The sequence below is a fragment of the Teleopsis dalmanni genome, chromosome 2 (assembly GCF_002237135.1).
Source record: "Teleopsis dalmanni isolate 2A chromosome 2, ASM223713v2, whole genome shotgun sequence".
Lineage (NCBI taxonomy): Eukaryota > Metazoa > Arthropoda > Insecta > Diptera > Diopsidae > Teleopsis > Teleopsis dalmanni.
In genome coordinates, this window is record NC_051847.1 from 187010934 (window position 1) to 187037726 (window position 26793).

General features: G+C 30.5%; 2 protein-coding genes across 2 annotated transcripts; both read right to left on the reverse strand.

The window, feature by feature from the left end:
* Positions 1 to 754: 754 nt before the first annotated feature.
* Positions 755 to 10883, reverse strand: LOC119676381 (endothelin-converting enzyme 1-like). The gene is made up of 9 exons (XM_038087618.1): positions 10802 to 10883; positions 7183 to 7303; positions 6914 to 7008; positions 6277 to 6847; positions 5944 to 6217; positions 3735 to 4563; positions 3596 to 3644; positions 1235 to 1433; positions 755 to 1172 (listed from the first exon to the last, which is right to left on the reverse strand). The coding sequence occupies exons 1-9, from the start codon at positions 10881 to 10883 to the stop codon at positions 828 to 830; spliced, it is 2565 nt and encodes an 854-aa protein (XP_037943546.1). The 3' UTR covers positions 755 to 827.
* A 12017-nt stretch (positions 10884 to 22900) lies between these two features.
* Positions 22901 to 25256, reverse strand: LOC119685768 (protein spaetzle-like). Its single transcript, XM_038100146.1, has 6 exons — positions 24519 to 25256; positions 24338 to 24433; positions 24238 to 24277; positions 23834 to 24179; positions 23543 to 23772; positions 22901 to 22953 (listed from the first exon to the last, which is right to left on the reverse strand). The coding sequence occupies exons 1-5, from the start codon at positions 24693 to 24695 to the stop codon at positions 23598 to 23600; spliced, it is 834 nt and encodes a 277-aa protein (XP_037956074.1). The 5' UTR covers positions 24696 to 25256; the 3' UTR covers positions 22901 to 22953; positions 23543 to 23597.
* Between the last annotated feature and the right edge of the window lie 1537 nt (positions 25257 to 26793).

Here is a 26793-nt window from a genome sequence, read left to right on the forward strand (position 1 = left end):
TAGAGCAATAAAATGTTTTGCATATTCAAAAATTCCTTATATTCATATACACACATTATTATTATATTTTTTTCTTTTTTGAAAAGGATTTTATAATTTTGCAGTTGCTAACGAGCATCAAATGGCAGCTGTTACAATAACAAAGTTACAAAGGAAACTATGCGTCGTCATATTTGATAGCAATTGAAAAGGACAAAGGATAATGCTAAGCTAAATGGCAGAATAGAGTAAGCTTTTATTAGAAATTGTTTTAAAATTCTGCTATTGTTAACATTTTGTGTTGTGTACGAATATTTTAAGTTGGGTGTAACGAAAAGGTCGTTTACACAGTTTAAGCCTACGCAGTGTAAACTTTTAATTGCTGTTTTCATACATAAAATTAAATTGAGTGTAAAATGGTTTGACTATTGCAAACCCATGTCAAAGTTGACAATGGAACATTAATAATTTTATAACAGAGCACTCTTCCTCTTTATTGTAGTTATTTAGTACTTTTAGCAAACAATTTTCTTTTATTAATTTCATAAAATATTTACATATATATGTGTGTATAAAATTAGCTTAAAATTGGTATACAAAGTAGAAAATATTAGACTTGTAGTACTAAAATCTATTAAAAAACAATTTTTTTATAACATAAGTATTAAAAATTCCTAATTTTTTTTTCTTTTGTTCAGTGCAATTTCAAATACTTTACGTTTCACGATATCAACTTTACTATATTACCCACAACAAGTTAAAATGTATTTAAAATCATTTTATACCATCACTTCATTACTGCTTTTTTTATCACTTTTTGTCACTTTTTATAACAACATTGCAGGTTTTCACCATATACGACATTTATGCTCCATTGGATTCATGCCCGTACCTCTGCGACACTTAAAAGTGCGTGCGAACTCATCAGAGTTGGAGAGCACACCTTTTAAACGAATTTTACCCGGACAGTGCGAGTCCTCCAAAGCATAACGCGACGCCGCTGGCGTATAAGTTTCACACCATAAATTACCAAATGCAATGAAAAATAATTGCTCATGTGTGTAACGCTCCAAACCGGGAAGTCGTAAATGCTCTCTACCTGTATGTTTGGTGTAGATTTTATATGCATGATATGCCTCCCGCATACCACCATTATCTGCTATATTTTCACCCAAAGTAAGTTCACCATCAATCTGTAATGGAAAAGCTCATTTAAATTAAATCGTTATTACTTTCCCTCGAATTAAATACTCACATATTCCCCAATATCGTTCAAGTAGTAGTGATTGTATTGGTCTACGAAACATTCAGTACGATTGACGTATTCGTTTATAGTTTCATTTGACCACCACTGCACCATATTACCATTTTTGTCGAACATGCGACCGCTGTCATCGAATCCATGTGTCAATTCGTGTCCCAAAATTGTGCCGATGGAACCATAATTCAGTGCTCTGCTTGTTAATTGTGACATGTATTAATTAAAGAGAGAATATTTTTGGATGTAAAAGTGTCACTACGACGTTTAAAATATCAATCATGCTGTCAAATTTGTGTGAATTGAAAATTTAATTGAACATAAATACTCAAAGTGAAGTGAAATAATTCCGATTTAAAACAATTGGGTTGTGCGAATTTCATAAATATTTTAACACAAATCAAGTGTCCAATGTCCTTATATTAATGATCCACAACAGATGGATTATCGTGAGATGTCAACATAAATGCTTGCAATATTTTTTAAAGAAAGTTGTGTTTTTAAAAAATAATGTAAGTCGAAGATACTGTAATCTCCTTGAAATCAAATTTTTCTAGGTGCTAAAAAAAAAAAAAATTTGTACTTGGTTTGCTAATTCTTTAAAAATAGAGCACCACCTCTAAATTTATTTTCATTGTTAAAATGAACAATTTCGAAGGTTTTCATACACGGTTGCCACTTATGGTACTTTAGTACCAAAATTGGTACTTTTTTTTTTTTTTTCGTTTGGTACTCATGTTCAAAAAACTGGTACATTTTTGACGACCCAACTTTATTGTGGATATTTCCAATTAATTTTTTTTATAAATGCAACTTTGCACTATTTTATATTTTGTTCATTTATAACACTATGAAAAACACAGAACGAGAAAACACAAAAAGGTCCAAAAAAATTTTGGACCTTTTTTTACAGAAATGGTACCTTTTTAAACCAATTTTGGTACAGAAAAAAATTTTCCAGTGGCAACCGTGTTTTCATATTTAAATATCTAAAAAAAATTAGAGGCATTATTCCTAAATAAATCGAATTGTGAAAAATAAGTATCACTCCACAAACATCGCAACTGTATTCCGTAAAGTATCAATTCTGAAATCAAAAGTAATCCATAATAACAGCATTTATTAACCTCGAATTTGGTTTGCACCCATGTAACTTGGAGTATTATACTGGTACCATAAATTCAACATGATGAGAATTATAACTTTTTTTAATGTGTAAAAACGTATTGCGTAAGGAATTTTTCTTAATTTTAAAGAAAAATACTAAACCCAAAATAAAATAGTAACGCATAAGAACAACATTTATTAAACTTGAAATTAATTCACATATATGCAGGTTGGATTACTTATTGGTACAATAAATTCAACATGATGAGAATTATATTTATTACTTATAACTTTATTAATTCTAAAATACGTTCTCACTACCTTGAGCAAGAAAAACTTGACTTCATCATCGTGTTAAATTTGTTATGGTAATAAATAATAAAATTTATGTTTAAAATCGTTCTTCATTTTTAATAAGTATTCTTTTATTGAATTTTATTTAAGCTAATTAATAGTTAAGCTAATTAAAACATAATATTTAAAAGTGCCTTTTCTTGACTAGAGTGAATGGATTTATCTAAATAAAAGGAAAGCGTTACGAAATATTATAATCAAAAAAAAGCTTTAATATTAATAAAGAAAAGGTTTTTTATTTAAACTGATTTTCAATACAGTGAAAACTAGGTTTTCTAGGTTTAGTAGAATTTGCTTGGTCATGTGCCATGGTTCATTCGCAGAAATGACATGCTAAGACACCTTAGAATAGATCCATTTAAAAAATTCATAAGGGACAGAGCTCTGAAGCTATATGTGAAAACCGACAGGCTGCCCTACTTGGAACTATCTAATCTCAGAGTAATCAATAACCGCACGTGACGGTACGCAGATCTTAGATCAATCATTGAATAATAACGAAGATTATGAGAAATACTCAAATTAGTCAGTGAGATGGGTGGAACTCTGCAGAAACCCCCCAGCCATCATAGAGTAAAAGTGTCCGGATGCACTAACTCGGAAAAGACTCAACATAAGAAAGGAAAGTTTATTATAGTTTATATACTTTTATAAGTCTATAAGTTATATTATTATAAGTATATAGTTACTATTTAGGTTCGCGTGGTGCTCGATTATGAAGTAGATGATTACAATTGGTGCTTATATTACACAGATTATAACAAAAGTTAATAGAGACATATATGGTGCTAAATATGTTGATGATTATTATTGGTGCTTAGATTGTAACAATAGTTAATAGAAACATATGTGCTGTCAAATATATTGTGCACTTTTAGAAAAAGCAAAACTACTCACTCCAATCCCAAATCATAAAAAGGATACTGCAATATTGCAATAGGAATGGCTAGATTAAGAATTAAAATCAATAAAATTGTAATCAAATAAATTATTTCTCATAGTTGATAGTTATTACTAGTTGATAATACACACTTACTTATAGCATTCGATTGAAATGTATGAAATGCATTCACATTTGATGGGGACGTGGCCCAACCAAATACTTCAGGTTCATAGAAACCATCTAAACGTGTTTGCATCTGCCAACGTAGCACTCCAATCATGTTTTCCAAATGTTTAGTTTCATTAACATACACTCCCTCATAATATTCATTTAGTTCAGTAGCATTAGTTAACCATTCGGGAAATCCTATAAAACTTTTCATCTCTGCTGACTTCTGTAGTGTTTGTCGTTTTGTTTCAGCATCCATCCAATTTGTGGAGCGCACTAACTTTTCAAATGCAAGCCGTATATCTTTTAACATATTCTCAACTTTTGGTAATTTCCGTAATGTAAAATTTTTATCTGCCAGTGAGTAACTAACAGCCATGCCCATTAAACTATTTACAGCATGTGCACAATAAATGGAACGAGGTGAACTTCCTTCGGTACCGATCATAACACGCATATACTCGGTATGAAGCAATCGCATGTCACTTGTAGTGTGTAATATTAATTCTTCTACTACGCTGAGCCATATATAGAATTCGATATCTTCTGGTGCTACATCAAATAAATACTCCGTTATAGTTTGTAGATAAATTATATCTGCTTGACTTGTTATAATTTTGATGTCTTTACTATTAAATGGTTTTGTGTGATTAGTATTATTCATAATGAGTTGTAAGTATTCTTCCCAAATGGGTATAGTCTTGGGTGTTATTAGTTTATCGGTTTGATTTTGTAAATCAATCACAGATATATACACAATATCTTCGGCAGGATTTTTCATTGGCTTTGTAGCATTTTCTGCATCCTCTTTTAACTAATATAAATCAATAGTAATATCAAATAATTAATTTTTTTGTGATATAATAGAATAATGTTTTGAAAGTTTAATAGTAAAACAATTTTAACGGCAAAAGTTTGGCTTATACTCGTGAGATACTAAAACATCACCGCTAATTTCTATTAATGTCTGTATCATGAGTAATCGGAGAGACTCTCACATTTACTACTCAAAAAAATACTTAGAGTCCTTAGAAGACCTTATTATTAATATTACATATGAACTTGTATAAATATCTAAATATATTAAAATTGGTTATAGTATATCGCGAACTATAAGATACATTACGTTATTCCTAAACGGAGTCTTCTAAATCAACTTAGTTAATATTTGATATCTTAGTTAAAGATATCAGTTCTCGTTTGGTGCAACGAAATTCAGTGTGGAAAAAACATAAAACTATGCCTTAATAAGAGATTCCAAATCTAACCTGGATTAAATTAGATTCGTATGAAGATATTGCGGCTGAAGGTCGTCTAACAATCGTAGGTCAGAACCGAATAATATATGTGAACATTTCGCTACACATTTCTAAGAATTTTCTAATCTAACCCACCTCTTACTTTCAGTCTATTTCCAAAATTTCAATATTCTAACATTTAATTGGAAGTATCTCACATAATATTGATCTTAATAGGGCACTGGAGTATAAGACGGCACTGAGCCAGACTTGGTCTACTCTGTCGAAGCTTTTGTAGCACATGTCAATCGGCGTTCAATTAGCAGATACCTGCTTGTGGTACCTATAATATCTACGTTCAAGCTTATCCCGAACAAGGCTCAAGTATTTGGCGGCCCTGTTGTTTAATCTTTAATACATTTGACGGTATTTCCATCATTGGTATCAGAAAACTTGAATTTAACAATATACCCAACATTCTACTCACAATTACGAGGAATGTGATATCAAAATGATTATCTTAGCTAATTAAGGATTCGATTATCATTTTTCTTCACCTTCCTAACTACCTAGGTTTAAGACTCCAGACCTCCATTTCGCTTAATACAAGCCAGACTACAAATAAATTAAATGTGAACTTTTGATGGTGGATTACAATTGGAATTGGAAATAGAAATACCAATTCCTGATTCTAGGTAATTTTCAAAAGTATTTTAGCAACAGTATTTGAGTAATAAGAAATTTGTTGTAATATAGCAATAAATTTCCCAATTATAATTACGCTGTAATTTGTAATTGCGGGTATTCTGATTACAGAAGTAATCACCACTGCCGAGCTCTCATTATAACAGCATATATACCATATGAATTTTAATTGTTAAGTTCTTTCTTATTTGAGAACAAGTCGCAGCATTTACTTTACTTAACATTAAAAACAGTGACCACTTAATACCTACCCTAAATATTCTTCTTGCCACTTTGACTGCTTTCAAAGCCATATCACCTATTGTGTCTTCAATTTCTTCTGACTTTGTGTCAGGGTTTAAATACAAAATATATGCTTCTAGTATATGTTTCACATACGTCACATAAGCCGTGAGACCAGCAGAAGTGTGCTTAGCAGATTCTTCTTCCTCCTCTTCACGACTTTCCATATCATCATCATCATCTTGATTGAATATCTTTTTTCGTTTTACTTTATGCAATAGTTTATGCATATCATCATTATTACTATTAAAAGAATATTTATATAGAAACTTTTCTATTATTTATACGACTCAAAAACTCACAAAGGTAATGAGGATTCAGACTCAGGTGTACCAAATGCTATGCGTTTGATTGTGTTATTAAGTGGATCAGCAAATATATCGAAACCTATTATCAGATCCATACCAGTAAACTTTTTTATATTCACCAAGGCACGTAACCAGTTAAACTTCTCAATATCACCAAATTTCTTTTCAGCCTCCTTAGACAGTGTCATATTGAAACCACTTGGTAAAAGTGGCAATTCAAATTCTCTTAAATACTCCACAAGTGGTTCCAGCTCTCGGTCATCCAGTAACTCTGTATTTATGCAGGCTTTATACATAACCTTAATTTTGGCAACTGCCGATGGTTCGGCATCGCTCACGTTCGCCTGCAAGAAACTGCGGACCTTTCGCATAATTTTGGCTTGACTCTCTCGAAACCAGTCATTCGATGTGATAGAGTCAGGGCGGGGATGTTCATTGGCCCAACGGCCGCAAGTGAATGTATAAAAGTCCTCACAGGGATCAGTCTGTTCGTCCATAGAGTATAATAGATTTGCAGCTGTGCGTATGCACTCATTTGTGCGACAAATCGTTGCAGATCTCTTATCTGGTAAAAGGAAGGAATGAAGGTAATGAAACCTTGAAAGTCTGTTAAAATAAACATAATACTTACGTTTTAAGCTTATAATTATTATTGTTATTATCAGTATGATTATCGTAAATATTAGTAGACCTAAAAGTGCTTTGTGATAATACTTTCGTCTGAATCTGAAACGGAATCCAAATCAAAATGAATTCTAATTGAACTATTAAATTACAACACAATAGCGAAAAATTATTTATTAAGCCCATTAAAATGAAATCAAAATCAACGAAACTAACAAAAACTCCGTGAAACTCAATAAAACTTAGAAAAATAGCTAACTGAAGGCAATTACTCACTTGGATTGGACTCCAATCAGATGTGGATTGTACTGTTTGCTGGTGACGTTGTTGATGTCATTTCCGCTGCGTTGTGACGCGGTTATTTGACCCGAAATGGTGGTGAGAATGCTTCGATTGCCTGGAAATGATTTAATTTTTCCATATATTTAATTATTATTGTTACAAAGATAATCACTGTGCTTTGTCAATAAATATTTGCCTATGATAAATGAATTGGTAAATATGAAAAGCAATTACATTAAGTCTTACGCCTACATAGTAGCCTTGCCCGCTGGTGCTGGAGTAACTTTCATTCGTCAGAACTTAAATATGAAAATGTTAAAGATAGCAACAGCATGAATTGTTGTTGTTATTTTTAACGTTTATGAGTGTCATTAGACCGCAACACGACCACCAAACATGTCCTTTCCGAATAAGCTGACTCCTGTCATGGTTGCGGTCGTTGTGTTATGTTCTCATATCTGCGTGCTTAGGTATGCACTTTGATCAGATGATAAGAATAGATTTAGCTATCCTGTCATTAAATAGTTTTTATATTTTATATTACAATGCGTTACGAACACACACGATTTTTACATTTATGAGTTTATCTATCCCTCTTGATGGCTCCGATGTCTGGTCAAGTAATAACGAACGCGGATATTAGTATGTGTATACATGTATATACCCATATATCCTGGCTTTGTTTAGTGCGGATATGTGCATTTATGGTGTCATTTAGTTTTTTACTCATTTGCTACTTATTTTTAATGACAACGACATGACAAACTCATTTGACTAGGATTTTTTTTTCTATATTTTTGACATATATGAAGTTCATTGTACCACTGGCAATTTGCGTGAGTTGTAAACTACACGGAAGTACACATTTTCTCATTTATTTTTAATTTTAAAAATTTAAACATTAATTTCTTATTTCAGAATTTTATTTTAATTATATCCTTTAGAGTTGACATTTAGTAAGCTAACCCATTTTTTTCATATAATACTATAATAACTTCTACATTTCAGATGTCGTCAGGATTACTCAAGACTCTATACCAATGACTAAAATTCATACATATTCATCGAAAGAGGAAGAATCAAAATTGTGATAATGTGGAATTTACTTATTGATAGTTTTGCTCCTAAACATATGAAAAGATAAAACCTGGATCTATAGTGGGACTTTGTCCAAGTCTAAATGGATTCTCAGGGTTCCCAGTATAGCATACCCTAACCCATTTGAAGTATTTAACTTCAAAAATTCTAATTCTATTGGAGAGAAATAATGGGAATTAGAAGAGAAAGTGCCCAAATTCGTTTTAAACTAAGTGAGCAGAGTTACTGGCAGCAATGCTAGAAGTTTTAAAAACTTTGTCTGGAATTAGAAAACATGGTTCACAAAAGAAACAAAAATTTAACAAATGTGCTTAATATTAATAAATCTGTGATCACTCTTATTTGTCTTACTTTAATGCCGACAGAGTCAAGCGAATTCTTTGCGCGATAAAGAGGTGCCTATACTCAATAGCAGAAGTTCGAAACACAATGAGAGCGTTTCCGTTTTTGATAACAGTAACTCTTCGAAGGAAACTGTATAATTTACACACATAGCTTGAGTTGGAGAACGGAAACAATTCGGCCATGTCTAACATATAGACTATACATGACCTGAAGTATTACCCTGATTAGAAGGGGCTCGTAATACGAACTTAATTCCGCAAAAGAGGAATAAAATCAGCTACTTTTATCCTAAACCCTACACTACTCTTAGGTAAGTGCTCCTATGGGTGGGTGTGAAGATATATTCTTCAAAAAAAAAGTAACGAAAAATGTTATTCAGTTCGTAGGGCTCCAAAATTAAATACTTTAATATGGGTAAACCAGAGGAATTCGGTAACGTCTCTTTAAAAGACATGATAGTGTTTTTAAATGCTACTTGACTATGGAGCTAAAGTGTCACAATATGTCACAATAATCTTTAAAGGATGTAATGACATGGTGACAAGTTTCCAACCCCTTTTTGCATTTAATCTAATCTAATATGTATGTAAATCTGAGTATATGCACATGAAATATTCAATTGTCTCTCTATTTATGCAATTTTTTGTAATTTTTGATTAGATAGCATAACTAATTTTCCAGCATAGGTATTTATAAATCTCTACTACTAATAATAAACCTCTACTATCTATACTAACACTACCACAATAGATGAAATATCGAATATGAAGTCGATAGATCACTATGTCATGATCGTTACCCTCCATAGATTAAAACCTTGCCATGATAATGCCTATAGACCATGAACAACAGTGTTTTTTTAAAGAATAAAAAATCGAAAAGGATTTTTAAAGATAAACCGAATAATTTTTAACATGTTTAAAATTACTGAAATAAAACCAGGAATTAAGAAAAGTGCCGATGTATTAAAAAATTGCAGACTTTGATGAAATGAGAGTTTGATATGTTGAATTACACTTTTATTCTTAAAAGTCTTTGATAGAAAACTTCAAGAAAATTAAAATATAACTAATTATATTTAATTTAATTGTGTTAAAGTAAATTATATTTCAGTGCACGAGAATCAAATGTACTAAAATCTTGAAACCGAAGATTTCAACGATCAAATGGAAGTAATTACATTGAACTATATATGGAAGTTCTAGGATATGGAGCAAGGCGATCAAACTATCACTCAACGGTTAAACGTAAAAAAGAAGTAACTACATTCAACTATATATGAAAATATTAGAAATATTAGAATTATTAAAGTTATTAGCTACTTTGTAGTAGATTCGCAGTCTACTATAAAAATTACTATAACTATTTAGTACAATATTAGCAGTAAAATATATTGGATATAATAACTATTTTAGGGAGGCCAAGGTTCACACTGGGCTATAGAGCCAAACAAGAGAAAGAATAATAATCATGTTAGCTTTTTGTTTAAAGACGAAATAAAATAGAATAGAAAAACTTTAAGAATGAGGTAAATAACATTTTAAAATACATTTTAGCTTTTCTTTTCTTTCTATAGATAAAAATAAAATTTTTTTTGGCAGGCTAATATCTTTTGGAAATCAGTTCTAAATATTTTTCTGCAGATTTTAACAGATTATTTTTATATTTTTTCTTCTTTATTTTTTCTATTTTATATTTCTTCCACTTTTAATTTTTTTTATTTTTATTGCCCTTCAAACTTGTTTTTAACTTCGGTGACTTTCTTTAATATAGTATAAGTATAACTAATGTAAGTTTTCTTTTTCTCAGCTTTTTAGTGTCTAATTGCACAAAAAATAAACTAAATAAATGAATAAATTATTGTTAGAAGGAACAATTGTACAATATGACATACTCTAAGCAAAGGAATAAATTAGAATAAGTGGATTACAAGTAATTCCACAAATAAATGTTTCGCCCTAAAGTATGCAATTAAAATATTTGTTAGCAAATTCATTCACCATATACTAAATATAATAAATAATTAATTTATACCGGTGAAGGGGTAATATTACACTTTCTTCTGTTATTATATATAAATATAAATTTTATATATAATAATTAAGAGACAAAACGTTACTTAAAGTACAAAATTCATATCGATGATAATTAATATTGAAATTTTACTGACCTGCTGAATTTGGTGGCTGTTGGTCTGTGAGGAACCCATTATTTGTAGCCCAAGGGCGATTACCGCCATAAGTATTATCCATTACTTTTGTTGACAATCACAATTGCCTGTTATCACAAGAATTATGACGACAACAAATTGTTGCGCTTTTAATTAAGTTAAAAAATTCATTTTCTTGCTAAACAATTTAAGGCACATTAAATATCTAAGGCACTTCATATTTTTATAAAAATCTTTGAAACCACTAATAATCCAATTGAATACTTAAACATTTATTATAGATTTTTTAAGCATATCTATTGATTATTAAACTTATTTCTGTTTAAATGTACTTAATTTAAATTCCAAACAAATGTACTTGTTTGCTTTTACTTTGTAAAATATTTATTCTGTTTTGTATTTGATGAAAAAAAAAATTCTTTTTTATATATTTTTATGTTAAACTGTTCCAAAAATATGGTAGTAAAATATTTATAAAAAAAAACTAAATTAGTCGCAGGAGTTAGCGACGCGCACGTCCTTACTAAGCCGGCGGCGAATTAAGTCTTTTGCCTACCGACATAGCGTTTTTATAAACTTTACGTTAGTGACGTGCATACTAAACCAAAACAATATATCAAATGCAGTCAACGCCAGCAGTGCTGCTTTCCAATATTTGTTACATAAACAACAACAAGTTCATTCATTCATGTCCTCTGCTTCTTCCTACCAAGTCCCCACATAATATGCAAAGTGCGAGTGGAAAACACCGCTTAGCAATTGCTGTGATTGTTTTGGCATATGTATGTTCCCCTAGCACCGCAAATCCAAACTTTGAGGTCATATTGCTGCTAGACTGTCTGCCAATTGCAGAAGTTTAGTTGTATCCGTGCTGGGGCCAATAATTGTAATAGTAGAGCATTGGAAGGAGTGCATTTGGTAATGGAAAGAAAACCAAATGCCGGTATCATATGATTACAAAAATATTGCCGGCCATTAATTTTGTTATTTTTTGTTTTTAATAAAATATTTTTAATGGAGTTGTGTTTATTTTTTATTTCCATTGTGCTTATTTAATAAGTTTATTTAAGTATTTTTATATATATTAATTTTTATTTCTGATTGTTTAGTTAGTTTAATTGGTTAAAAGCTGACTTTGCCCGTGAGTCCAATAAATACTTTTCTTTCATTTTAATGGTAGAACCTTCTTACGAATTCTTCAATCCGTTCTTTATATAAACAGTTTGGATATATATCATCCATTTAAGAACCTCCGCCTCGTTGATGTGAGTATCTGTTAGATTGCCAACATTATGGTACATCAATTTAGCTAGAGTGATTGCTCTTATTTTCAAAGAAATATGAAAATGCAAAATAGTTTTATTCTGCGTCTTTTATTCCAGAGAATTCACAGTGCACTTCATAACATTGTTGACTGGTTGGTTGATTGGTTGTTTGCAGTGGCAAGTCAGCAGATACCTTTCTACTGGTCTCAGTTAGCCATTTTTCACCCTATCACTACTACATTCCCGGAAAGAAATTCTAAGATGGATGAAAACAGAACAAATCATCGAATTTAGATAATTTAGTAGGTCTTAAGTCAATACCGATGAATATTCCGACAAATGTACCTTCCTAAAAAAACTATTTCTTCTCTAAGCCAAAGCCAAGCCGAAAAATGTGCAATAGTTTTCTCTATCAGCAAGTTTCTGTAACATCTGTAATAAGTATTAAAAGGAATACGCAGTGGTTCTCTGCGTGGTTTCCTATACATCAGTGACCAGAGAGAACTTCATTAAGCCCTGAGGTATGCATGCGGAGCCTTTTGGTAAATTCCCAAGATCTAATCTCGTACCTAAAATTCCTAAAAGTGCATAGCCTTAGGTGATAAATAGCAGTAGACATGACTTACAGCCAATCTCTATTAAATTCAGAACTTTTTGTTGTTCATGATTTCACACCAGATATCCACATGTATACACCATTATGTGGTAAATGACAGTTAACATGCATGATAATCCATCCCATTAAAAATTGTTGTCACTTTGACCCTAAGAAGCGGTCCGAACAACTTTAATGGACAGTTGATTTAAGGCATCTTTTCGTTTGTCTCTTTCCATGTTTTTGTCTCGTAGCCATGAATGACAACCTGTCTTATTGAGACACCAGCTAATTAAAGGTACTTTAGTTGAATGTATATATACAGTAATTTAGGTCTGGAACAAGTCCTTAAGCCTCTGAAAGCCTTACATCCAATATGATATAAGAAGACGATGTTTTGGATTCATTGTATTCTTTTGAGCAAAGCCACATTTAAGCAAAAACCTTCGACAGTCTCAGTTATGACAGTCATGCCTCTAGCAAGCTATCAAAACAGAAAGAATAGACTTTAATAGATTCTTTTAAGTGATTTAAGTGGGCCCCAATTTCAATTAGAAATCCTTTATGAAAAACTGTGTTAAATATTACTCAAGCCATTTCAATTCATTTGTTGAATTCAAAACCTTTGAGACAGGTATTCACTAAAAATTTTATTCTTCATTTCATTCTTACGGCATGAAACACATAATATAACATACGAGTAAAACCTCATATATGATAAGTAATTACTATCTTATTATGTATCCTTGACTACTTACCTCCTTTTGTAATATTATTAACATTGACACACTTTGGATATTTCGTGTTTTATACAAAGCAGGAAAAACTTTTCATATGCAAATCAGTTCGTACAGAAAATAAAAAGGAGCACACTTTCAAAAAGGAAAAATAGAATAAAAGTTGACTTTAATACGAATGAAGTATATGTAAACAAGTTTATCGATTTCATTTTATCGATTTCATGTACACAATACCAGAGGCGATGTGCACCACGTGGCTGCCAAGGCAATGCATTTTGTCCGAAAACAAAACTCACGGAAAATGCGGCAACTACAATGACGGAGGAGCCAGCTTAGCTTGTATCAACAGGAACTGAGCAATTCGCCATCGAATAAAAGCAATGGGAAAATTTTAGTGCTGCCTCAGCGAAGTATAGGAGGGGATTAATAGACGCTCATGTATGTCAATTTGTCACAAGCAGCTGAGACATTCAAAGTCTATAAACGTGGGGACAAACAGAATTTGTACCAAATTTACACTGCGAAAATTTTCATGGCCCTTAATTATATAGGAAAAGATAATAAGGAACTGTGAAACAGATAAATAAATTAGTAATAAAAAGTTAGCTTTTTATTATAAAAAGAATCTCTTTCTGTTCCGGTAATATTTTTTTATCCATTGCGTACTTACAAAGACGAAAGATAATAAAATAATTATATTGAAAATGACTCTCGTTTATTAAATTAGTAGTTTACATATACTAGTTATTAAAACGTACTCTATATATCTATAATAAGTATAATATAGTATAATCTATAATAGGAACTCTTATAGATTATTTACAATATAATAATTAATATAAAACAAGTAGTACGTTATATCATATTATATTAACGCATATCCATAGCTTATATACGTCCTCACCAAAGTAGCGGAAATAACCAATGCAATTCTTAAATTTGGATACTTCCCTATTTGTTAAAAAAAAGCGAAGGTCATTATGCTTCCTAAACCAGACAAGGACCTGAAGTTCCCACAGAATTGGCGTCCCATCAGCTTACTTCCTACTCTGGGGAAAGTACCAGAAAGAGTCATTCTGGCAAAATTGAAAGACCACCTAAGCTCGAATAATATCATCTCTGATGAGCAATTTGGCTTCAGAGACAACCACTCAACGGAATTACAATTGGCCAAAATAGCACAACATATGCAATCTGCACTTAGAAGTAGGATGTCGACTGGTCTTATCTCTTTTGATGTCGCTAAAGCCTTTGACAAAGTCTGGCACTCGGGCCTAATTGTGAAAATGGCTGCTCAGAACTTCCCCCATCTATCATCAAGCTCATAGACAGTTTCTTAAATGAAAGGTCGTTCCAAGTCAAAGTGAACAATTCTATCTCTTCAGTAAAATCGATACAGGCTGGAGTACCACAGGTGTCGCCGTTATCTCCACTGCTCTAAAGCCTGTTCACTGCAGACATACCGAAACTCGAGCCTTCTATGCTATCGCTCTATGCTGACGACATTTGTATTGTGTACTCAGACAAAATCCTGCAATGTCTCCAACACCATACAGGGTCACATTGACGTGCTTGTTCAGTATTTTAAAAAGTGGAAAATAAAATTGAACACAGAAAAGACTCGGGCAATTTTCATTACCAGGAAGCGCCCTCAAGCACCCAGAAAATTAAAGGTAGAAGAACACGAAATAGAATGGGCCGATACTCTCAAATATCTAGGCATAACCTTTGATAACAAGCACTCCTGGAAAGCACATTTCAAATCCAAACGAGCTCAAGCTGCCCGAATATTACACTCCCTTCACCCGCTCATCAGCAGCAAAAAGCTAAACATAAAGAATAGAGTTAGCATATGTAAGCAGATTATTAAACCTGGACTACTTTATGGCAGTATTGCGTTTTGCCAACCGCCAAACTTAACTTTAAAAATTCTTCGAAAAGGGCAAAATATTGCCTTAAGAAAACTGGTTAACGCCCCATGGTACGTAAGAGGAGCGGATATCCACAGAGATCTGTGAGTCGATTCAGTCGAAAAATACATTAGAGATCGTGCTCTGAAACTGTTCAATATAATTGACAGTCACAATAATCCAACTCTCAGCATTCTAAAAATTCAGCGAAATTTGATAACCACAAGCAGATACAAAGACATCAGATCCATCATATTCAGTTATTCTTAGTGTGACTTAAAACTGTCCACAGATAAAATAGAGTAAAGGTGCCGATTCACCAACTCAGACATCTGAATATCAATACATAGCTTATATATATATTCTTATATATAAGAAGGATTTAATGGCTACTCAGGGCAGATAAATCATGTTTTTGATTGAACAACTATTTAAATGGTGCACTTTATAATCACATTCACCATTCAGAGTCATAAGAAGTACAATATATATTTTTATATTTTTTTTTCTGTGTTGAGGATGTCGAATGCTTTATGCACCGTCGAACCGACCGTCGTTGGAATAATATACTCGACTCCATGTATGTAGTATACGGAAAAAAAAAACCCCACTTCGGAGAGACCTATTTCACCGCAAAACCGGTTTCGCATTACTTTGGGAAAGGTTTTTTATATTGGCATTGTAAGCTGTTGATTTTGGATTTTATCCAGATCTTAACTTATTTACCCTAGCTTCTGCTTCGCCTTTCTAGATCTAATTTCTTCACTCTACGGTCCTCTCTGGGCAAAATCTTATACCAGATATAAAACCTATAGTGTGGTTGTGTAATTTATTTATTTAAGTAAAAAGAATCCCCATTTCTGGGTCGAACAGAAATTCTGAGCAACTTTTTCCATTACATTATATTGCCGTTAAAGAAATGTCAAAGCTTTGACTTTAAGTTGACTTTAAAAAAAATATAAATATATTTACACCCCACTATTATAATCACTCATAATATAATCATTCCTTACATGCACCCTTTAAGAGTCCTACCCTCTACAAAATCGAAATTTAAGCTTATTGCTTGTTTAGTCGTATGCTTGACATAGTATTTTTTTCTATTATATTTTGCTTACTCATAAACCTCTTTTCTCTATTTTCAACAACGACTCTCGTAGAAAAAGGAATACTGGAAACTTAAACTCTATATAAAGGAACTTATGGAACCGGCACAGTAGTTCCTCACTTATAAAAGCCTAGGAAAGAAACGTGAATATTGGATTTTTAGATTAGTGACATATATAGCGTAGCAGCTCTCTCTAGCAGAATTACAGATAATGAATAATAGAATATTTGCTGATGCATTTAAAAAAAGAGTATAACAAATTGAATGTTTTTCTAAATTTTTTTTCTGTGTACTTACTAAAACTGATTTCACATATAACAAATTTTGCATTAATAATATTTAGTCCTTGCCTAAGCTCACACATGGTCATATACACAGGAGTAATGTCCTTTTAAGTCAACTCTGTTATTGCTTGCGCTTATATGTGCTTTGGCTGTCAAATTATGACAATTTCGAAATTTTATTACTTATTACTTTATCAGCAATAATAAAAACTCTAATATCAATAAATATAGCAAACATATGACAATATTTCCGTTTGATTGGATGAAGAGCCCACACATGTATTGCTACATATAATGTTATTCCTTCAGAAATCAAAGTGACTGCAATTTTCTAAGGATTTAAAGACGGTTGTGGTATAAGGAAATGCGGCAATGTCCTTTAATACTTTCGTATCAATCAAAATTGCTAATGGATTTTACATATGAAGTTAATTAATTATATGGACAGCTGCGCTGCAGTTTACTATATTTAATATACATATATATAAGTACATTTGTACAATATATGTCAAATGTGTTCTACATTTACAAATATTTTAAATTATATATGAGAATTTCAATTCTAAATAATCATAATAATGTTTACAAACGATTTGCATTTGTAGAAAAACTATAAGTAAATAATAGTTACTTAATGCAGTTCTATTTTAAATAGAATAATTTATATTACAGAGTACTTTTTTATTTCTTATATAAAAACTTAGATTTAAATATGCACTTAAAAAATTAACTTCAGTATACGTATATATTGTGTAATTATAATTTTTCATAGAAAACATTCATGATCACTTTAAATAAATTAAAAATTATCTTTAATTATTATAATTTGTATATTTTTTTTTGTAATAAATTACCTACCGATATCAAATGACTTCATTTCAAAAACATTAAACATAATTTTATAAAGACACATACGTTCAGTTCAACAGAAATAAACTCACTGGATGAAATTTAGATCAAGTGACTTCATAAACCCTAAACTTTGGGGTATTTTTTTTCAAGCTTTTGTTTTAAGATGATAATACTTACAACAAATTAAAAATATATGTACTCGAATCTGTGAATAATATTAAAAATGTTCACTATAAAGCAGAAAATCGATTTGCAATCGGTTTTGACAGACTGTAGCCGGTAGATAACTTTATCTATCGCAGCTACAATTAGTATATAGTTAAAAACTTTTAAGTTAAATTAGTCATATTCATTTTCCTTATAAAGTGAATATGTGTTTACTTATATATGGAGCTAGAAAATCAATATTTTTGTTTAGTCAAACAATGAAACTTCAATCATATAATGAATATATATATATATATATGTATATACATTCTAACATGTACTAACGTTATATACGTACTATATTTATATTGCAGATATCGCAATATAAAAACAAATCTGTTAAAGCATTTCATTGATGTCAAAATGAATTAAGTTTTTCAAGAGTCTCAGCTGCTCAAATTATCTTTAAAGACATTGTCTTCATTACTGTCAAGGTATTGACTTCATTAGACAATTACACAAACAACGATTCACACTGCATATAAGTAGTAAAACATAATTAAAAATAAAATAATAAAAAGTACATTTTTTTCGGCTTGCGGATGTTATGCAAGACATTGGATGCATCGAGCCGTCACAATGTGTACGCAAAATTTTTTTTAAAAAAATTTTACACATTTAATCGAAAGCGTCTGCAATAACCAACGGTCTGCTCTTGAATACGATGGATTAAACCGTTTTCAACCAGGTACTTAAGGTTACAGACATAAAGAAAAAATTTGGTACTACTAACTATATTGTGCTAAGATCATTTTTATGTCGAAATGCTATAATTAACACAACACTCAAGGAGTTTTCGAACTATATAAGAAAACTCAGATTTTTGACTTAGTTTTTAATTTTAGGTTTAACGAAAATTTTTAATAAAAATTCGACTTCTTTTAAAAAAAAAATACTCTCTTTTAAAAATCATACACTCATTCCAACACTTCTAAATCTTTCGATAGGTAAAATTTCGAATAGTTTCAGAATGTTGCTTTATAAATAACTGGTTATATTGCGAAATAAAAAACCAACATTTATATTATACATTTATAAAACCTTATTTAAACGTATTAAACTTTAATTAAATGCTTTTATAAATAAAGAAGGTATAACAGTTTTACTTGTTCTGATCAATTTGTATACCAGTTTTCGCTTATAAACATTCCAGATATTGAATTTGAAGTATACGTCTTAAAAACGCGGCATATAGTTTGCTTTAAAATAAACAAAATGTCGAATATCACTAATCTTTTACTGTTATCAAACAAATCAAGAACATATACGAGGGTACTGTAAAGAATCTGCGTCTCTATTGTTTTAAAATTCTAAGATCGACTCATTATAGCTGACCAGACGGAGTGCTTCAGGTAATCACTTGGAACACCAAAACATTTTGGCGTATCCCTAAAAACCATTTTAAGTTTTGCTAAAAGTTCTGGATAGTTTTTAAACCTCTGAGTTTCTTATATAGTAACATAATGGATTAATCAGCTTAAGTGGATCTTAAGGATTGCCGGTATAAGCTAACATAACATTTTATAATAACTTTATTTTATGTATAAGAAAAAGTGTTGAGAACTTTCAATTAAGATCTTATTGTAATATTTAGTATATGATGTGTATCATTTCAGACTATATAGGTATACTAAATTTGAATATGAAAGATATAAAAATGAGTATTTATAATTAAGACTGTGGGGTTAAAGTTTAAAACTTAAAATCTAACACATTTAGACGAATATATATATACGAAAGATATAAAAATTAATAGAAGTACATACTATAGTTAAAATTTAAGTTTTCTCCTATTGAGTTATAAAGTAAAAGCATAAAGTGTATAAATTATTGTTTATAAATTAAACATAATTTATTAGAATTTAATATTTATATACTCAACATAGAAAAACTACTTTATATTATTAATATCTTGACAATTTTAATATCTGAACTTTATTAAATTTATTTAATTGTTTTTAATTAATTTAATTAAATTAAATTTATTTATTTTTTATTTAAATTTATTTATTTAAAAATATTTAAAAAACAAAGTGAATAAATAAATTTTTTAAAGACTTACCGAAAGTTGAATACTAAAATTGCAATTCTTAATAAAGAAGTGTATTTATATACATATATAACATATGCATGTAAATGCAGTGTATGTTAGCATTTAAATAAAATCATTTTTTATCACTCATATAAACATCTAAACAAATTTAAGTTACTTTACTTTAATCACTAAATTTATATAGAGAGATCAAGAAACTTTTTATTTACTAATTCACAAATTATATTAACTAAGAAAACCCGGTATAATTTTTACGAATATAATTACTTTGAACATTACAAAGGTTGAACCGATCACTGAATATTACATATTACTAAGCTTAAACTAAAAAAAAACAAGAAAACAATTTTTAACAGTTAATAAATATGAAATATATACATATATATATTATAAAAACGTCGCGTTCAAAAATGTAATAAACATCTTTGCTGAATGCCGGGCGAAGAGAGACTAAATGTTGTGATTTTAAAATTTTAAACAAATTCCTTTTTTCTTATCATCAAAGCAAGAATATCAACAACGGTTTTAGAAGATAACACTCGACTAACTACATATGAACGTCGGCGACAATTTTTTCATATTCCAGAGTTGTAAAGTAAATGTGATCATTTATTCACTTTTACATATGAGACATGGAAGAATATATTATTTTTATTAATTAATAAATTTTAACCCCAGCATTGTAAGTTTTAAAGCTCTTGATAGCTTTCGAAGAAATATCAAAGTCATTATTATTTTACGATCTTGTACAAAACAATATTTTCGCTTTATACGGTCTTTGCGGATACGCTCTCGGGATCTTTGCATACACGATCTTTGCATACACGATCTTTACATACACGATCTTTGCATACACGGTATTTGCACATATGACCTTTTCCTATACGATCTTCACATACACGATCTTTGCATATACGATATTGCATACGATCTTCGCATACACGTTCTTTGCATATATAATCTTTGCACGCCAATTTGTTTAAGCATCCAGTAATGTTAAACTGCAGGTCTGTATTATTAAGATTATCATACAGTTCTGCGCAAAATACAGCAATATCAAAGGGAAATAACATAAAAAAAAGGAATGTCTTGATTAATCAATTTTATTCTACTAAAAAAGTATTAAATTAAAAAAAAAATAACTTAAATTTTGTTCTTAATATTAATTATTTCGCATATCAAAATATATTTCAAGTCGAAAACTTAGGTTAGGTAGTACCAGCGATCTTAAAGGATCCACTTAGACCTATTAGCCCATAGTGTTACCGTATTAAAGAAAAACTTAGAGATTTAAAACCACCTTGAACCTTTGGCAAAGCTTAAAATGCTATTTAATGGAACGTCGTGCAGTTGATTAAGATCCTGCAGAAAAAACAAAGCAGATGAGAAGCACTTCATGGTCCTCTCCGCAACTGCAACAGGTATAATTGAGACGGAGCTTCAAACTTAAATCATTATTTTCTAATCTCCAATGACTGTAAGTAAACCTACCACAAGACTGATATCACCACAGGGTATCTAAATGAGAGAATTTCTTTTTAATGGCCCGTGGCCAATGTGCATACATATGCCTACATGTTATTGAGTCTTTCCATCTTTTATCAAAAAGATTAGCATAGAAAAAACTCAGTGACAGTTGGTATATCAGCGATATGCCTAGATTGTTTAGCAGTTTCGAGTAAGTTCCTGAAGAACCACTCGTAGTTAGCACGTCTGCTTTGCAATTACCGAAATTGAAAACAACTGCATATAAATTTAAGCTCATTTCGTCGTTTAAATAATATTCTAAAAGTTTGATAAAAATAAATATTGAAGTCTAACAATAACAATATTTCTCCATTACCTAAAAGACTTTCTTTTAAAAACAAAACATATAGTAAAATTTCAATAATTTGTTATTGAAATCAAGCCAGTGTAATGCGAATCCAACTAGATGTCGCATTGTGCTGCTAAAAACCTGATCGTCGCGACTCGAATCTTCTCTTTCTTGAACGTAAAATTTTATAGTAAAATATAGTAAAATTTTAATTACTTGTTATTGAAATCAAGCCAGTGTAATGCGAATCCAACTAGATGTCGCATTGTGCTGCTGAAAACCTGATCGTCGTGACTGGAATCTTCTCTTTCAAGAGCGGTATCAACTAAGTTTACCACCTTACTGTACTTCTGTATGTAAGCAGTTCACATGATATCGTACAGATGGAAGACACCATATAGTTTTACGACTATTTAAAAGTATTTGGAAAGTACTTTTGCCCTAAAATATAAAACTTTTTCTTCGGATCTGCATATCCGAAACTACACTCAGAAAAATATTTTCGTTGACTTGACCAGATTTTAACTATATCTTAGATCGAAATATTTTTACTCAACGCATCAATATTTGTTTCAAACATACCACATGTTGCTTTTTATCTTCTTCTTTACCACGAGAGTTAAAATTTTTCTAACAAAATAATCAGGTCTATTTAACTAGTACGTGGTAAAAACATATTTTTCTGAGTGTTATACCACTGTAGAGGTTTCATGGTGACATTTGCGTTTCTTAATCACATCTGACAAGGGAACCTGCGAACACATCCTGTATATATCATTAATCGATTTTTCGATTTAGCAGATCATCCAGATTACTACTGCTTTCTGACAGTTTAGTTTAAAAAGCGTATACAATGAACGTCTTACCTTCACTGTAACTGTTTTTGGTGAATCAGTTTGATGATATCGCATTGTGGACTCAGTTTATATATAAATTTTTCATATTACAGATTGAATTCTAAATATACGAAACACCATTTTCATGCCTGTAATATTTACATCTAAAATTTATTGATATATATATTAAACTTTTATTGATATCACATAGTAATTATGTTTTCGATTACATTTAATTTTAAATATTAAGTAGCATAGTTATAAATGGTACATTTGAAAATAATTTAAGAAAATGTTTTTGTACAATAAATAGTAAAGCTAAAACTAAAAACGTAACTTAAATAAATAAAAAATATTTTTAAATTATTTTATTAATATATATTTATATATAAAGATATAAAAGATTTTTGTAACATATAAAAATTATTTTTTGGGATATTCCCTTGACAGTTTGGCCTGCCATCCTGTTGCGGGTGGGTGTGATTCCTGGAATGAAATAAAGTAAATAATTAAAATCAAGAGAACAATTAATCTTAAAATAATTATTTATTATATTATAATTTAAAAATATTGTTTTAAGTTTTGATTATCTATAAAATATCTTTGCTCGCTTTCAATAAAATAAGGATCAATATCCTTGATAGTTCTCTCTGGGTTAAACTGAATTAAACTTTAACCTTGTTGCAATAATACCATTCAACGAGTTCTTAAGTTCTCAAGTATGAACTACAAATTCAACATAGAATAGTTAATTATATATACTTTAAATATTAAAGAAGATATATGTTTAAAAAAGAAAAAGAAGTGTTTGGCAATCCGACAATCCGCAATAAAACGAAACTGCTGTGTGGTCAGTCAAAAATTTAATTAATTAATAAATAATAAAATTTTGTTGTTGTTGTTTCCTACTGTTCAATATGACTAGTATGTTTGACGAGGCCCTATGCTTCAATGGGAGATGAAAATAACAGAAGAAGAAGTATGTTTGACACTTAAAATTCTATTTCATAAACTTTATTTTAGTTGTGTTGTTTAATAATATATATACGTGTATATATATAATTTGTTGACTTACATAAAATCGTACAAAGTTACGTAGACATAAACTGCGGTGAGTTCATAACGTAAGCTTAATGAACTTCCTTCAGGATACACTTACAACAGGACGGCACTTTGAACTGATCTGTTACAACAGTGCCATTTGGAGTGATGGCTACCAGTGCACGATAGATATGATTTTGCTTACAGGTTGCCTTCACACCATTCGGTAGGGAATCGGAATACTTGCATTTGCTACCTTCATTCCTAAAATCAAAAGTACTGGTTATATTTGCCTGTGTATGTTTTGACCATAAAAAATACTTACGAACATAGCTCCACACGTAGTCCCTGCTTAAATTTGTCATTATCATTTACTATGAACAATAATTCGTTATTTTTTGAGAGTTGCGCTTTTGGAAATATAATTTTCTCTTCACTAGTACAGAAGAAACTCTCATCTGGACCGATATTTATGCGTTGTTGTACATTTTGAGGTTGCACAAGCTCATCCGAAAAGAAAAATTGAAGTTTGGAAAATTCATCCAATAATTTTGATTCGAAATTACTCAAATCAGGATAATTGCGAACTTCCGTACAAAATGGCTTAGCAGCATGTAAGTCATCCTTACATGTAGGTGTATCGCTACTGGGTGGATCTTTGAAGATTATTGCTGTAATTGTTAAGCATACATGAATATATGTTAGGTTAGTAAATAAAACTGTGCTTACGTCCTTGCTGACTTCTAGGTGGATGAGCCAGAATAGGTTCCTGTGAATGTAAAGTATTATTAAAAACCAAATCTAATTTACCATCAGATGTTCTTTGCACCTTGAATGACGGTATTTGCTGAGTTGATCTCTCAACAAAAAGTGGATTAATGTGAGTGTCATGATTTCTCGGTGATTTATAGCCACTGAATGTTCTCTATAAATTTAAAAGCATTTAAGCGTATGATGAACAAATTAGTCAAATGTATTTTAGTAACCCTAGGCGATGGTTAAAAACTTACATTAAATATTATAATACCATTCGAGCTATTGTCTGTTACAAATATATTTGATATTAGAGTATCTACATTTGTTAGATTAGCATTATTAGATCTGTTTAATGCTTGTCGATTTGGAGATTGTAGTCGCTGTTGTTGCTGATGTGAAATGAAGCGATAATTGTCTGTTTCATCTTCCATAACATTATTAATATTCTTAGTCTTATATTCATTGGGATTTATATAAGAAGATCTTATGTGCCGCGAAAGTAATAAGTCACTAGACCGACAAACTATCTGAAACAAACACACACAAAAACGATATACACATAAAAAGCATGTTACCAAAAAAAATAATGAAAAGTTTTAAATTTATTTGACAAGAACTCCCCGGTCTGTAGTGGTGTGAAGAAATCGCTGGAATATACAACTCGATGAGATAAAAATTAAAAATATTTATTTTAGCTTTTATTGTCATCCATTATACGTCAGCACTTTGCATCCATAATTTATAAATTAAGACATTGTTAAGTATATGTACAATATAATTTATGCGGTACCGAGAAAAACCTCAAAGTCACAGATACTTAAAGTCCGCCATAAAATAATGTTTATAAGCAATTATAAATTGCATTTTTCTACACAATCAAGTAACGTATACGCCCCTTAATCCGCTCATTATAATCACAAGCATTGGGGTCTATTTATTTATTTGCCCTTAATTGAAGTCAAAAGAAGATAAAAATTTAATCAAAAGTATTTTATTTTGTGGTTACCGCTGAAAGGTTCTTGACACAAAGAAACAATTACATGTAGGGAAAATTATAAAATTAATTGTAGGTTGGAGATAAAAAATATAATAGAAGTTTTCGCAAAAATAATAAATCTAATACATCTAAAACCAAACCACAAAATGCCCACCGAACTAAAAACAATAGAAGTAAAATGGGACTTCCATATCAGTCGAAAACGCTTCAATGAATTATATCACACATTATAAAAAATTTTACATTATATAAAATTTTAATTCAAATATGAAACCTTTATAAAAAGGTAGATTGTTTGAAGATAAATCTAAAGATATATAACACAGGGTAAGGACACTGGCTAAACAGCTATTATGACAGAAGATTTTACTCCACTAATGACACTTTTTGACTCACGTCTCATCATATTTCATTATACTGTCTTTTGCTAGTGACTTGTATCGTATCCGTGTGACCTCATATACAATACCACTCTGAATAGAAATAATTAATTCGTAAGGCAACTTTTCGATTTACAACCTACTTATTTGAATGCACCTTTATCGCATTACAAGGCACACACTCCACGTAGATATATAGTGAGATTTTGGTATATTAATCATGAATTAGTTGTAAGGCTCATCTACTTTAAACATATTACATATTATTAAGTTAACATAAAAATGATTTTGTTGTTGTTGTAGCCAGTCAGAGCTATGTCTCTTTTGGGGGCTGGTGAACGGTACTTCGTTGTCAAAATTGACGAGTGGTTCCGGGAAGAAAACCCGCCATCTTTGGTGACATGAATATTGGCTTCCAATTATTCAAGAGTAGCTGGCTTGTGGGCTTAAACCAATGATTTAACATATCCAAATCATGTTGAATTGTCAAACCTTACTGAACAGAACACAGTTTGACAGCCTTAGATATCAAGCTACTGTTATTGATATCAATAGTTCTCATTCAACTAAAAAAACGCGAGATACTAGTATGCAGATTAAACGAGAAATAGATGAACAGATAGCCAATTGAACAGAAAAACAATAAAAAAATCAATTGATTCAGTTATATTGAGAGAGAATATATAGCTTACATCATTGTTCGTTGTCAACTAGTTCGTGCTATACCGCATCTACCAACCCTTGCAGTTTTTGAGGCTCCCTAGCGCATATTAATGAAATCAGTTATAATTTAAATCGGTATTTAGTAAGGAACTAAATCCATTGGCGAATTGTAAAACTTTCTTTAAATTACCTGTTAATATTAAATTTAAAAAAACTAACATGCATAAATTTTCATTGGTTCACAGTTAAACAGGGTTGTTAAAATTATTGTACGAGTAGTAATAGATGTATTACTTCATTTTAAATTTTTATATTACGGAAAATTTTATTGATCAATACACCCATATATAGATTTATGGTATTATAGTTATGGTATTTTTACCATCTGCCATAAGAGATTTTACGTAAGTTTACTACATTAAAAAAAATTAAAAACAAATTTTCAACACTTTTATTTCATATAGGAGAATAATATGCTAATAAGATACA

Coding starts and splice junctions, on each gene's coding strand:
- LOC119676381 (XM_038087618.1), bottom strand. CDS start 10,883: ATGGATAATACTTATGGCGGTAATCGCCCTTGGGCTACAAATAATGGG. Junction 3,645..3,734: donor ATTTCAATCGAATGCTATAA/GTAAGTGTGTAT, acceptor TTCTTAATCTAG/CCATTCCTATTGCAATATTG. Junction 1,173..1,234: donor TGAACGATATTGGGGAATAT/GTGAGTATTTAA, acceptor TTTCCATTACAG/ATTGATGGTGAACTTACTTT.
- LOC119685768 (XM_038100146.1), bottom strand. CDS start 24,695: ATGGAAGATGAAACAGACAATTATCGCTTCATTTCACATCAGCAACAA. Junction 24,278..24,337: donor AGCAAATACCGTCATTCAAG/GTGCAAAGAACA, acceptor TTACATTCACAG/GAACCTATTCTGGCTCATCC. Junction 23,773..23,833: donor CTACGTGTGGAGCTATGTTC/GTAAGTATTTTT, acceptor TTTTGATTTTAG/GAATGAAGGTAGCAAATGCA.